General features: G+C 35.2%; 1 protein-coding gene across 1 annotated transcript in view; it reads right to left on the minus strand.

Moving 5' to 3' along the window:
* Nucleotides 1–15,901, minus strand: part of RDX (radixin) — a 76,469-nt gene that overhangs the window by 4,338 nt on the left and 56,230 nt on the right. Inside the window, exons 11-12 of the mRNA XM_082629132.1 lie at nucleotides 5,143–5,303; nucleotides 3,596–3,688 (exon numbers count right to left, since the gene is read on the minus strand). Of these exons, the coding sequence (XP_082485258.1) occupies nucleotides 3,596–3,688; nucleotides 5,143–5,303 (254 nt within the window). The remainder of the gene's footprint in view (nucleotides 1–3,595; nucleotides 3,689–5,142; nucleotides 5,304–15,901) is intronic.

Consider the following 15,901-nt stretch of genomic DNA (forward strand, 5'->3'; position numbering starts at 1 on the left):
AAAACAGACTGTTATTACTCTAGTCCAATGATCAATTAAAACAACTAATGGTGGGTTAATCAGATATTAAATGTCTTCTGATATAATACAACAGGAAGTATCCAACATCACCAATCATTTGAGTAATTATATTGTGCTGGTTTGTCTAGAAAAGTACTGCTTTACACTGTTGTCCTGGTGTAATGATTAACAACACTCGCTTTCACTCTCAAAACTGTTCTAGTTTGGATGATAAATTATCTGAAAGTCTCACCTATGAGGCATCATAGCCAGAAATTTTTAACTTGAATCCTTCAAACTTTTAGGTTTATCTTCCAGCTTACAAGAAATATTGATGATAAAAAGACAAGCTGAATGACACCATAAGAAAGGAATTAGACAAATACAGGAGGAGGGACAATCTGTGGGTCGTTTTAATAAACCAATATCATAAAAAGAAGAACTGTCCTACTTAAAGTAGGAGAGACTTAGAGCAAACAGATGCAATGCAAAGTCCTACTCTGGACACTGGCCTGGCAAATTAGCTATAAAACACTTTTTGGTTCAATTCTGAATATAGTCTGCCCAGAAATAAACCCACACATATATGGTTAATTAACTTACAACAAAGCAGCCAAGAATAGGGGTTGGGGAAAAGACAGTCTCTGCAATAAGTGGTGCTAGGAAAACTAGAGAGCCACATGCAGAAGAATGAAACCAGGCCCCTATCGTACACCATACAGAAAAATCAACTCAAAATGGATCAAAGATTTGAACGTAGGACCTGAAACCATAAAACTTTTGAAGAAAATACATGCAGTAAGCTCCTTGATATAGGTCTTGGTGATAAATTTTTGGATTTGACACTGAAAGCAAAAGCAACAAAAGCAAAAATAAACAAGTGGGATTACTTCAAACCAAAAGGCTTCTGAAAGCAAAAAATATATATATCAAGAAAATGAAAATGCAACATACAGAATGGGAGAAAATATATGGAAATCATGTATCTGATAAGGGGTTAATACTCAAAATATATAAAGAATTCATACAACCCAACAGGAAAAAAAAAAACAAAAATCCTAATTCTATTTTAAAAACTGAGCAGATGATGTGAAAGGACATTCTTCTAAAGACAACAGAGGGATGGCCAGCAGGCACATGGAAAGGTGCTCAACATCACTAATCATCGAGGAAATGCAAATCAAAACCACAATGAGGTAACACCTCATACCTGTTAGAATGGCTATTATCAAAAAGACAAGAAATAACAAGTGTTGGTAAGGATGTGGAGAAAAGGGGACCGCTTGTTCACTTTCACTGGGAATGTAAATTGGTACAGCCACTGTGGAAAACAGTATGAAGATTCCCCCTTAAAAAACTCAAAAACAGAACTACCATATAATCCAGCAATTCTACTTCTGGGTATTTATCAAACAAAAACACTAACCTGAAAAGATATATGCATCCCCCCACGTTCACTGCAGCATTATTTACAATAGCCAAGATACATATGGAAGCACCCTAAGTGTCCATCAGTAGATGAACAGATAAAAAAAATGTGGTATAAATATTAGTATATAGTGAAATACTATTCCGCTATAAAAAAGGAATTTTTTTTAAGATTTTTTTTTTTGATGTGGACCATTTTTAAATTCTTTATTGAATATGTTACAATATTGCTTCTGTTTTTTTATGTTTTAGTTTTTTGGCCCCAAGGCATGTGGGACCTTAGCTCCCCAACCAGGGATTGAATCTGCACCTCCTGCATTGGAAGGCGAAGTCTTAACCACTGGACCACCAGGGAAGTCCCAGGAAATCTTGCCATTTGCAACAACATGGATGGACCTTGAGGGTATCATGCCAAGTGAAATAAGTCAGACAGAGAAAGACAAATTACCAAATGATCTCGCTTATATATGGAATCTAAAAATAAACCAACCAACCAACCAACCAAACAAACAAACAAAAAAACCGAGCTTATGGATACAGAGAACAGACTGATGGTTACCAGAGGCATAAATGAAGAGGAATGGGAGAAGGGAGTTAAAAAGTACAAACTCCCAGCTATAAAATAAATGAGTCATGGGGACATAATGTACAGCATATGGACTACAGTTAATAATACTATATTCTATATTTCAAAGTTGCTAAGAAAGTAAATCTGAGAAGTTTACATAACAAGAAAAAAATTTCTGTAGCTATATGTGGTGATGGATGTTAACTACACTTACTGTGATGATCGCTTCACAATAGATACAAATATTGAATCATCATGCTGTACACCTAAAAATACGTTATATGTCAATTATATCTAAATGAAAAAATTTTGAATATAGTCTAATATTAGATGAGATGAAAACTGACTAAAACAGAATAGTATGTACAGTATGATCTCACTCTGTATATAGATCCCTATATAAAGGGATATAGATTGTATAGATCCCTATATAAAGGGATCTATACAATTCTAATAAAGAAAGTAGTGTTAAAAAGTTAAGTGTTTTTCCTTTTGTAGAGTTCTATTGATATATACATATATACATAACTCCCAATACCAAAAACTTCCCTATGAAACCCTAAGTGCTACAAAGAAAATTTAAGAGGGAAACAAAACTGCTTTCTGTAATAAGTACATTTTGTCGTAGAAAAATCAGAGAACTATATACCTTTGAGTGTAAAAAATTGTCATTATTATAGATCCATTTAAGAGTTAAAATTAAAGTTTGAATTAAATTCTCATTATCTTATATTCCCTCCCTACCCCTCCAAATAAAGCCTAATTTTTCACTTTTACGCCATTTCGGACAACAGTGGTTTCATCTACTTAGGAACTCAAGAAATCTCAGTATCATCTTCATTGCATTCTTATAATTCAACTTTACATCCAGTCATTTGGTTGTCATGCCCCTTTGAGTCTACCACAAAATGTCCTTCAATAATTCCTGTTCCTCTTTTTTCTCAATGCCACATCCTTAGTGAGTCATTAGCTCTTAAGTAATCCTGCCCACTATCCCAATCCATCCTTCATGCTGATTATTAAGCTGTTTTTATAAAACCATGCTTGATCATGTTACAATCCTGTTTTGAAATCTTCAGAGTCCAACGTCTACAGATATTTCCCAGCATCTTGCCTTAGCAGGGCATTTATTTAAAGCCTTTCACAACTTAATTCCCTCTCTAACTTTCTAGCCACAACTCTCAAAATTTCTGAAAACAGACTCTAAGTTTTGCTCACTTACTAGTTGACCTCAAATCTGTTGTGTGCTTTTATACTTGTTATGCTCATTCACTTCCCTCCATCTGGAATGACTTCCTCTTCAGTCCCCATCTTTTCTACCCCCAAATTGAATGTATTATTCAAGAGCCGGCTTAAATTTATAAGGGTTTCCCCAACACCTGCCTCATTCCCTCAGAAATTAAACATTTCTTCTGTGTTCCCAAAGTACTTAGCTTATTATCACTAGATTAGTATTTACTACAGTACATACAAATTCATACAGAGGTACCTCTTCCCCTCTAAATCATGACAGCAACTTATGTTTATCTCTATAAATTCCACATACGGCTGGGTACAAAATAGATGTTCAATAATTTATAGTGATGAACAAATGATTACTTTGTGTTGCCACTCAGTAGCTTCCTCCTCCTTTTTTTTCTTGGCTTCTTCTAGAAGCGCAATCTTGGCAGTGAATTCGGCAAGTTCTGCTGCCTAAAATAAACAAAACAATTACCAATACTAAAAAGTAATGTATTTTCAGTCATTTATATTAAGTCAAAAAAGCTTTAATGTACATGGACTGTTTTTTTTTTTTTTTTTGGTCATGCCGTGCAGCTTCCGAGATCTTAGTTCCCCGACCAGGGATCAAACCTGTGCCCCCTGCAGTGGAAGCTCAGAGTCCTAACCACTGGACCGCCAGGGAATTCCCACATGGACTGTATTATATGTTTTTCATAGACAGTCTTCTGTTTAAAAAAAGGAACTATTTCTTTAAGAGCATAAATATCTTACTTGTACTAGGTATAATGAGCTAATGAGACAAAGTGAAAAAAATTTTATTATTCTATATACATGTAGTTATTCCTGTTTTCATAGCAGGAACCTAGGAGCTATTTTTTAACTTTCATCAATAAACTATCTGTTAAAGCCTACAGAAGGAAAAAGAATTCTATTTACATAACACTTTATAATTTAAACAGCACTTTGTCAAATAATCTCATTTGATTCCCCAACAATACTATTAGGTGGCATTATTCCTTTTTTCAAAGGGAGGGATCTGAGGCTCAGAAAGACCCAGACACATAGCAAGGAAATGCCTAAACCAATATTTAAATCCCAAATCTTCTAGGTGTCATGCCTACTCCTCATTACTTGCAAGCCCACTAAATACACAAAAAACCCCAATCAATTATGATCTATCTTACAGTTAACCTACGGCTATCTTACAGGGTTTAGAATATACGTAATTGTCAACTTATCTAAAGCAAAACATGCCAGTGACTTATACAAAATCTAAGCAAATCAGAACCTTTTGTTAGCAACAGGCTCCATGTATCTTTTATGGTTTTATTTTTAGGTTTCCTTTTAAAAGAAGAAATAAACATTTTAGGTTTATTTCCACACTTTGTTATTTCCACACTTGTCTCTTTGGTTTGCTTTCCAGAAGGTATAATATACTTAATTTTACAAAGGTGTTTTTTTTTTAAGTTTCCATTATTTGAACTTATTTTATTATTTTATTGGTACTCATTGGCAAACAAAATTTTACTGTTGATTTTGGATACATTACAACACACTTTTGGTAGTGGCTGCACAATACTGATCATTTATTTACTGTACTAAATACTGCAACCTCCAAATTGTCTATTTTTACACTGGTATTTCATTTGTGATGATGGGTATTCCTCTGTCTGAATACAGAAAATGGTCCATGTGGTCTATGGTTTTCATAATTGTTATTCTACTTACTGCTTTAAAATACATTCGAATAAAAAGATATAAGTTCCTTGCAGTGAGTGCACACATCCCACAGTGAGGGGATTTGAAAACATAATTAACCAACACCTTTGTGCTCAGAGAATAAACACTCTGAAATTGCAGGACCGATTTCGTCCATGCTTTTGTCTGAATTTTTCTTTTCCCCTAACAGAACCCAGGTTCCCTACCAGCTGCTCCTGATTCTTCATCTGGTCGGCAGCCTGTTTTGCTATAGCAGATTTGGCCTCTTCAGCAGCTCGACGCTCCTTTTCAAGCCTTTCTGCTTCTTCTTTTGCTCGTTTTCGTTCCTGGTCCAGTTCTAGAGCTTTTCGAGTCTGTTCTTCTAGTTCTGTCAAATATATGTATCCCCCAAAACAATGATTAATTCTAATTTTCTCACTATCAAAAGAAGTCAAAATAGTAGCAAGGAATCTAATCTGTACAGTTTCTTAAAATTAGCACATACACAAATGAACATAACCTCGTTTTAACTTGGCAAAAGCCTAATAACTTTTAAAACTCTATTACACAATTCAAAAATGCAAAGAAATGAAAATTCTCTGTAATTCAAGTTATGTCATAAAGCTAGAAGCACATCCGTTATTTTATTTTTTAAAAATACTCTCCAAAAGGGAACCCTCCTACACTGTTGGTGGGACTGTAAGTTGGTACAGCCACTAGGGGGAACGGTATGGAGGTTCCTTAAAAAACTAAAGATAGAACTACTATATGACCCAGAAATCCCACTCCTGGGGATATACCCAGAGAAAACCATAATTCAAAAAGATGCATTACCCCAATGTTCATTGCAGCACTATTTACAACAGCCAGGACATGGAAGCAACCTAAGTGTCCACTGACAGATGAATGGTAAAGATGTGATACTTATATACAATGGAATATACAATGGTACCTATACTCAGCCATAAAAGAGAACAAAATAATGCCATTTGCAGCAACAGGGATGGACCTAGAGCTTATCATACTGAGTGAAGTAAGTCAGACAGAGAAAGACAAATATCATATGATATTGCTTATATGTGGAATCTAAAAAAAGGTACAAATGAACTTATTTACAAAACAGAAGCAGAGTCACAGATGTAGAAAACAAACTTATGTTTACCAGGGGATTGGAGGGAGCGGGGAGAAGGGATAAACTGGGAGATTGGGACTGACACATACACAATACTATATATTAAATAGATAACTAATAAGAACCTGCTGTATAGCACAGGGACCTCTACTCAATATTCTGTAATGGCCTATATGGGAAAAGAATCTTAAAAAAAAAGAGGGGATATATGTATATGTATAACTGATTTGCTTTGCTGAACACGTGAAACTAATACAACATTGTAAATCAACTATACACCAATGAAAATTTTAAAAAAAACCTCTCTCTGAAGTTTTGACCTAAACAAACTGCCATCTGTTTCAAAAGTCTATAAAGTAACACACTTTAAAACTTAAATAAGTTTTTACTTACCTAAACTAAGTATTAGATAAGTAAACCCAAGACATTAAGACTGAAAACAATACTTACTGACTAAAATAGGAATTTTGATATGAATTATATGAATTACTGAAAATTTTCAGTTATTAGTACATATCCATTCCTCAAGCATGAAGACAAGTAAGTAATATTTGGAGATAAATGAGGTGAATTTTAATCCATAAGTGTACACATCATAAAGTTAATTCTCCTTTCTTATTCTAATGAGTTGAGAAAGGAAAATATTACTAGCACAAAGCCAAAAGATTTGAAATCAATTTGAAAGTACTACTTTTAAATATTATTCTGACAATCTTTGTTCAATAGCAAGGACATTTGTGACAGAAGACAAGAGAATGTCATCTATTAAGATGGGTGCAATGTCCTACAAAGAATGGCTCTCCCTTTCTGTATACTTTAGAAAAAAAGAAAAACTGAAAATCTATATGTCAAAAGATTTGAAAGCTAACTGTAACGTACAAATCACCTTACTGTTCTTCATTTTGTTGTTCTTGGTCAGAACTAATTTAAGTAACTGCAGTTAAGACTTGGGAGGTTTTGAGAAGACTGGGAAGAAAAATGACTTTAAATTCTAGATAAAATGTAAAACTTCTATGAGACTATTTGGCTATAAAGATGAAATGTATATAACGAAGGATGTTACTGAAGCTAAATTCTAGGATTATTCATTTTAGTATAAGTCTTCTAAAACTTGGGCATCAGAGCTAGCCCATCTAACTTTTTTTATGATCATTCTTTCCATCTGGCTTACTAATATATAAAATAAAGCTCACAAAGTTCACAGCTGTATCCTGCTTCTAAACAAGCAAACAAATAATAAGAGAAGTTTACAAATGAAAACAACGCCTTATTTTCTCTCATAATAAAAATTCTTTCTGTACTATGAGCCAATAAAGAAAAATAAGTCTGGGTTACAAAGTTAAATTTCAAAATATTCTTTATTTTCTAACAGTTTTTTTGTACTAAGTATTAATTTGAGGAATAGTAGACAGAGCAATGGTTGTTTTGTGGTATATTAAGAATTACACAAAACTCTAATTTTTTTTTAATGTTGAAAATGAACTGAAAGCTTCAAATCTACTCTAGTCTCTAGTCTAGAAAGGAACGTTTTGAAGTGTCATATATCCCACAATGATCTCTTTCTTTCCTCTCCAGTTAACTATGATTGGCAAACTATGGCTCAGTGACCAAACCCAACCCAATGCCGTATTTTTGTAAATAAAGTTTTACTGGAACACAATCTCATTCGTTCAGGTATTGCACATGACTGCTTTCATGCTGCAATGGGAGAGTTGATAGCTGTAACAGACCATGTGGCCTGCAAAGCCTGAAATATTTACTATCCAGTCTTTTACAGAAAAAGTTTGTGAACCCACAAATTAGAATATTTCAGGAGTTCCCTGGAGGTCCAGTGGTTAGAACTCGGCACTTTCACTGCTGTGGCCCTGGGTTGAATCCCTGGTCAGGGGAACTAAGACGGAACTAAGACCCCTCAAGGTCCGCGGCATGGCCAAAATATATATATATATATTTAGATGAAACAAACATCCCTCCAGACCTTGGATCCAGTTAGAAGCCCTTGAGGAGAAGGATTAGATGAGAAATGTGAATAGTATCAATGTTTTGCCTATCTGGGTCAAAAAAATCGAGAACCTACAATTTTTGAGGTCTGGCATGTGAGAAGAGAGTACGAAGGAAATCTGGCTTCTTTTAGAATCTCAGCTCTTTCAGGACAAAGGTGAAAGGTTACAAGAATAAATTGTTTCTCTCATTAACAGTACACAGTATATTGATGTAGATGGTTATGGAAGTTAATTAGGTGTAGACCAGGGAAGTTATTCTAAGTTCAAGCTAATAAAATTTGTGAAAGCTTCCCTTTCTCAATCAGGTTTGAACACAAGCATCACTTGATTTTGACAGGTCTAAGACTTGGCAAGCCAAATCAACTCTTATGTCACCCCCAAGGGCAAAGATTGGAAGCTATAAAAATTATAACGGGGGCTTCCCTGGTGGCGCAGTGGTTGCGAGTCCGCCTGCCGATGCGGGGGACACGGGTTCGTGCCCCGGTCCGGGAAGATACCACATGCCGCGGAGCGGCTGGGCCCGTGTGCCATGGCCGCTGAGCCTGCGCGTCCGGAGCCTGTTCTCCGCAACGGGAGAGGCCACAACAGTGAGAGGCCCGCGTAACGCAAAAAAAAACAAAAACAAAAACAAAAACAGTATTAGTAAAAAAAAAATAATAATCAAAAATATCTCAAGATTATAGATTTTTTTATTCCTCTTTCCAGTCTAGGGTAATAGTTTATTTTTACCCTGGGAAAAGCACTATTTTATATTAAAAAAAGCAAATAAAAGTTATATTATCAAGATTCTTAGAAATCATAGAATTAAGAATATGATTACAAATTACTTACTGAAAAAGCAATTTTAGAATACCTGTACTACATCTAAGCAATGGTAACTGAAAACAGCAAGGTACAAAAGGATATATGTACCTTTTGTTTAAGAAAGAAGTGGAAGTGGAGAATTCTGAGCCAGATTAAAACCCTATAAGCCCTCAGGCATTGAAAAATTGTATCTAGTGCCTTAGTCCCAGCAATCAAACTAAAAACAAAACAAAGTCATAAAAAGATAAAAGGAAGGCCAAAAATGCTTTGCTTTTTCTAATAATGACCATTTTGGTACTTTTAAAAAACATTACCCAAAATGAAGGTTTTAAAAATATGTATTTATATAAAAATCTATATTTATATAAGTGTACTTATTTATATAAATATATTTATGTATTTTTTTTCTGCCCCCGCTTGGCAGATGACAGAAACATGTGCGTAGACAGACTGCATATTGGGTAATGCAGCCTGGGAGATGATTAGGAGGAAATGGTCAATCCTACTTCTTTCTCTACAGTGTCCATATGCTGAAGAATTTACAGATCTGCCCAAGACAAATGTACTTGGGGTTTTACACTAACGTAAGCCCATGGAAATCAAGCAGAAGAGAGGGGCAGTTCATATGTATCTGAATAGAACCAGTTTATGAGTCTCATTCATGGCTATTCTTGTTCTGTACCCATTTAGAGTCAAAGCACTTGGGCCACTACTTATTTTCTTATTTGATATATTCCCTCACTTCCATGTCTGCCTGTCCATTAAGTAAATAGCACATGTTTCTCATATGCCACTGTTTCTCAAATGGTTTCTATCAGAATCTCCTGGATGACTTGTTAAACCAGATTGTTGGGTACCACCCCTACGGGTTCTGATTCAATAGATGTGGGATGGAGCCAGAGACTTTACTTTTCTAACAAGTTTATAGGGGATCTTCTGGTTGCTGGTCCAGGCAGTGCAATCTAATATGCCAATTTTCCACAGCCAAACAATTAGAAGAGAATTGAGACAATAAATTAATTTTTAAATTTACTGAAGTAGACACAAGGAAAAATTTTTTAAAAGTAGGATATGTTCATTATGAAGGGATAACCAGAGGAATTGGGGTGGGTGGTCTTGCTTTTGAACAATATCTGAGATTATTGCCAACAAAAAAAAAAGAAAAAAGAAGTGGAAAGAAAAACATATCTTTGTGTGTATATCATGTATTTGCTTATTTTATATGCAAAAAAATAGGTATATAATATTCCCAGTGGAGTGAAATAGAGGCAGAGCCTGTAGTATTCTATCAGGCTAAGAAGACAGAGATTTAGACTTTGGGGCTGCCAAAGCATCCAAGGCTTGAAAGGACAAGATCCTGAAAAGGAGTAAACAGAAAAGTCTCAAAATCTATGTGTATTTCTCCTCAAGATATTTGCCAACTCCTAAAATGTACACATAGGGAAACAAGCAAAAAGCAGCTGTAAGAGGGTAAAGAGGTGATCAGAGAGATTAACACTCTCTTGCAGCTTGGGAGTCAAAGGTTGGAGTTCAAGGCCCTCTAAGACAGAAGGGCCCCAGTAAATATGCAGTCTTTCAGATGACACCCCAAAGGGCTAGACTAGCAATGGGAAAACCAGAAAGAGACCAACGTTAACAAAGCCTGAAACCCAGGTTAACTCTATCCAGGTGATCTGCACATATTCTGCCTGTCAAAAGCAAATTAAATCCTCTCTAAAGGAAAATAACACCATCCAAAGTCTCTATAACTTTTCATATACAATGTTGGGCATTCAATCAAAATTACCAGGTATACCAGATAGGACCAAATGAGCCCCTGACACCCTCCCCCCACCCCAAAAAGAGAAAACAGACTACAGAATAGGCCCATAGATTATCCAGACATTGGAGTTTGCAAGCAAGGTCATTAAAAAAAAACTATGATTGACACTGCTCATCTAGGAGAGGTGGAAAAAAAGCAAAGCACGGGGAAAGAATCAAAGGCCAGAGGAACACTGACAATAACGTAGAAACAGACTGTCAGGGGTCCTACAAACCCTCTGCAAAGATGCCAAGGGCCAGAGTCCCCTTTATAATTATAAAAGTTCAATTTATCAATCTTTTCCTTATGGTTATGAACACATTCTCTCCTTTACTAACTTCTAGCAACTTCATTCTACCTTTAACATTTAGGTTCACAATCCACAGGCCCTCTATAAAGAAAAACCAGCTAAAAATTCAGGAGCTCTTTGACAGGGACCCAAATACACTACTAATTTTATTTTAGCAAAACAGTAAGCCACTGCACTAGAATCATGCATTGAAGGAAGAAAAAAAGCCCCCTCCCCACATCAAAAAAGATAAAACATTTATAACCACCAAATAAACAGCAATACTGCAAATGTGAAGAGCATGTGAAGCTCCTCCTGTGGCTGAGAATGAAAGATTAAAGGAAGAAAATCTGTAAAGACCAGACTTGGGCAGTGGTGGGAAACCCAACAGAAGAGCTGTATTATAAATGCCAACTTAGAAGATAAATCAGAGTTACAGAGCTTGTCATCACACTGAGAAACTGTTATCACATCCTCAACCCATAGAGGTTTGCAGCAAAAACATTTCAACAGCTGATCTTCCTCTCTTGGATTTTCCATCTCCAGAACTTCCTCTCCAGGAGCTCTCTATTAAGAACAGGATTGTGAATAAGTAGAAAAGGAAGCTACCAGAGATGAGAGGAAAGGAAAAGTATAGTTAATACAGCAAACAAAGAGAAAACTACCAACAAAGGGATGATCCAGGAGGTGCATCACCTAGCAATACCATGGGAGGAGAGGGTTTATTCTGTGAAATATGCAGAATATTCAGTCCGTTGACTTAAATGGAGAAATCCAGTCTTGGCAGATATTAAACTCTTCTGGAGACTTAGTTTGTCCTGTTATAAACTAAATGGCTCTCTGTATTAACTTTTTCAAGTAATTATTTTCCTTTTCTCAATTTCAGGATTATAATTTATGAAAGTATATAATGTGTAATAATTAACAACTAATACCATAAAAGATTAAAGATAAAAGATAAAGTTAAGTAACATGGGAGCCCAAAAGTTGCCTTGTCTTTGAAACATGCTTCCTACCATTTTATTATATACCTATGACTTATTTATGACACGTCAGTTAAAAATCTTTTTAGGTACAACTAGTAACTGAACACTGTGGCATTGGCAATAGGATAGATAAATAAATAAGTGGAACAGAACAGAGTCTAGAAACAGATCCATACATACAGACTTCCGGATTTGTGACAAAGGTGATGCTATGTATGGTACTAAGTCTTTGCAATAAATGGGTCTGGGTCAGTTAGAAATATGTATGGGAAAAAACAAACCTTGACTCTTATAAAAATCACTTACATATGGACTGTGGACCTAAATGTGAAAGGTAAAACAAAGTTTCTAGGAGGTAGTAAACAATAATACATTCACAACCATAAGGAAAAAGAGTGATAAATGGAGTTTAAAGTTAAGACTGTCTTTTCATTAAATGACACCATTAAGAGAGTAAAAAGGTAAACCACGGAGAGATGTTTTTACAATACATGTAAAGAACTCCTACAGATCAATAAGAAAAAGAAGAAAATCCAATTTGTTTTTTGAATGGGCAAAATAAGTGAAAAGGCACTTCACAGACAGCTATAAGCATTTGCTAAGGTGCTCAAAATCATCAGTCATCAAGAAAATGCACTGTACTCATTGTATTCACCAGAATGACTAAACAAACAAAACAAAAAAGAAACCCTGATAATAATGAGTGGTGAATGTAATGATGAAGATGTAGAGCAGTGGTAGGAATGAAATTTGATACAACCACTTTGGGAAACTGGTGGCAGTATCTCCTACAGCTCTATACAGCTGTGATCCCGAAATTCCACTCCTAGATGTGTACATCCCACAAACTAGTAGGTATGTACACCAAGTGCTATGTTCAAGAATGCTCATAGCAGCCTTATTTTATAATAGCCCCAAACTGGAAATATTACAAATGTCCATCACCAGTAGAATGCATGAACTGCGGTAAATACGTGCAATAGAATATTACACAACGATGTGAAAAAACAAACTACAGCTACCTGCATAAGTTTGAGCAAAAAGAAGCCATAAGTAAGTAACATGAATTCATTTCTATGTAGTTCAAACATAGGCAAGATGATTCTAAGGCATTACACTGAAAGCATAAGCAATAAAAGCCAAAATAAATAAATGAATAAATTGGACTTCATCCAAATTTAAAACCAAATTTAACACCATCAACAAAGTGAAAAGATTACCCATGGAACAGGGGAAAATATTTGCATATCATATATCTGATATATAAGGGATTTACACACAAATATTAAAAAAAACTCTTATACCTCAACAAAAACAAAAAAAAATGATGGAGAAATGGGCAGAAAATTTGAAAATACATTTTTCCAAAGAAGATATATAAATGGCCAATAAGGATATGGAAAGATACTCAACATCATTAGCCATTAGGAAAATGCAAATCAAAACCACAATGAGATACCACTTCGCACCCATTATCATGACTATAATCCAAAAGATAAATATTAACAAGTTTGGTGAGGATGTGGAGAAAACATGCCTTGCTGGTAGGAATGTTAAATGACATATAATTGTTTAAGAAATCAGATGCGCATGTCCTCAAAAAGTTAAACATATGACCCAGCAATTCCACTCCCAGGCCTATACCCAAAAGAAATGAAAACACACAGATACACAATAACTTGTACACAAATGTTCATAGCAGCATATTCACAACAGCCAAACAGTGGAAAAAACTGATGAAAAAGTAAAATGTAGCATTATACGCATAAAGTCCTTGATACACGCTAAAACGTGATGGACCCTGAAAACATTATGCTCAGCGCAAGTCACAACAGATCACATTTTGCATGACTGCATTCACATGAAATGTCCAGAAGGCAAGTCTACAGAGATAAAAAGTAAATTAGTAGCTGCCTAAGGCTGAGGGAGGGAGAATTGGGAATAAATGGGAGCGACTGCTAACAGGTATGGGACTTCTTTCTGGGGTGATGAAATTGCTCTAAAATTGTGATGGCGGCTGCACAACTATGCAAACATACTAAAAGCTATTAAGTTGTACACTTCAAATTGTTGTGTGGTATGTAAATTATATCTCAACAGAGCTATTAGATAAAAGGTAAGACTAAACCTCATGACGATATAAATCAGAATGATATGTCACATCTGGGGTGAAAAAATGACTGCAAAGGGACACAAGGGGGGGTTCCCTGAGGGCAGGTAATGTTCTCTATCCTGTTCTGGGTAGTTACAAAAATAAATTCACTTTGTAAAAATTCATTGAGCCTTACACCTAAGAGGTATGCACATTATTATACCTATGAAAAAATTTCAGTAACAAAAAACTTTAATATAACTTTATATATCAAAAAATCTCAAAAAGCTAAATTAGGGATTATTTACCTCCATTTTAGAAATTAGGAACATAAGGAAATCTAGAGGCTAATATGACTTGCTTATGGTCATAAGTTAATGACAGAATTAAAGCTTGGCTCCTATTTGTAAACAATGCATACCTAAACCCCCTCCTACTTACTATTACTACTTTTATCACATTATCCTGTTTATCTCCTTCACAGCACTTAGAACTATATAAAATGATTTTTATTATCTGTTAATTTTATTACTGTCTTTCCTCAATAAACTGTAAGCTACATGAGAGTAGGAAAGTTATCTGTTCAATACTATATCCCCAATACCTAGAACAATGCCTAGAACAGTACTGGGTGTACTTATTAAGTACTAGGTGCTTAACAAGTATCCAGAATGAATGAAATCACTATACCCCCAACTCTTTCCTGTGGTTTGTCTTTGTGAAGGTGGAAATTCACTTTGATATTTGTTGGAATAGTGACTAAATGAAAATTTGGCTGTATTGTATCTCAAATATAGTCACCAATATATTTTAAAGATGGTTAAAAGAATGATAAAGGAAGCTAAATAATTTAACAATGATGAATTATGACAATGCAAAATGTCAGAATGGTTCTATTTAATGATTTATGACATTTCAAATAATGACTTCAATAAAATTTTTTTTCAAGAAAATGACAATAATGAAGTATGGAAGTTTCTTTTCAAACAAAAACTTATAGGTTTATCTACTAAATATCATGATTTAGATATGACCAGAGTTACTGCATTTGAATGAGAATTTAGCATAAATTACAAGACAACCATGCAGAGTTTAGAGTTTACAGCCTGGAAAAGCTGTATTATGAGAAAAACAAAACAAAACAAACAAAAAAACAAACTGGATGTCCTTTGCCTTAGAATGACTGATTTGAAACTGTCTTGACAGGCATGCTCTATATGCTTTCTTATGTTTTATCTTCCTTATATTCTTTGGTGCTTCTTTACTTGAGTACTTTTCTGTATGTAAACCATTAATATTTTTATTATACATCCTAAATAAATAAGATTGAAAGATTCAGTAAATAGCTATTCTCTAAGAAAATGTATTATGTAAATGAAAAAGTGCTATCCTTCAATCTTCTCTTTAAAATCAGAGCAGTATCATACATTTCTTTAAACTTTCCTTTTTTTAAAAAAAATTATTTTATTTATTTATTTTTGGCTGCATTGGGTCTTCGTTGCTATGCACAGGCTTTCTCTAGCTGCGTTGAGCGGGGGGTTATTCTTCGTTGCAGTGCGCGGGCTTCTCACTGAGGTAGCTTCTCTTGTTGCAGAGCACGGGCTCTAGATGTGCGGGCTTCAGTAGCTGCGGCACGTGGGCTCAGTAGTTGTGGCTCACGGGCTCTAGAGCACGGGCTCAGTAGTTGTGGTGCATGGGCTTAGTTGCTCCAAGGCATGTGGGATCTTCCCGGACCAGGGCTCGAACCCGTGTCCCCTGCATTGGCAGGCAGATTCTTAACTACTGTGCCACCAGGGAAGCCCTAAACTTACCTTTTTTAAAAAACACACTTTAGTATATTCCAGATTTTTTTTTTTTTTACAGTATTCTTCCTCTAAGA

This window comes from Mesoplodon mirus (genome assembly GCF_964341445.2).
Source record: "Mesoplodon mirus genome assembly, chromosome: 7".
NCBI lineage: Eukaryota > Metazoa > Chordata > Mammalia > Artiodactyla > Ziphiidae > Mesoplodon > Mesoplodon mirus.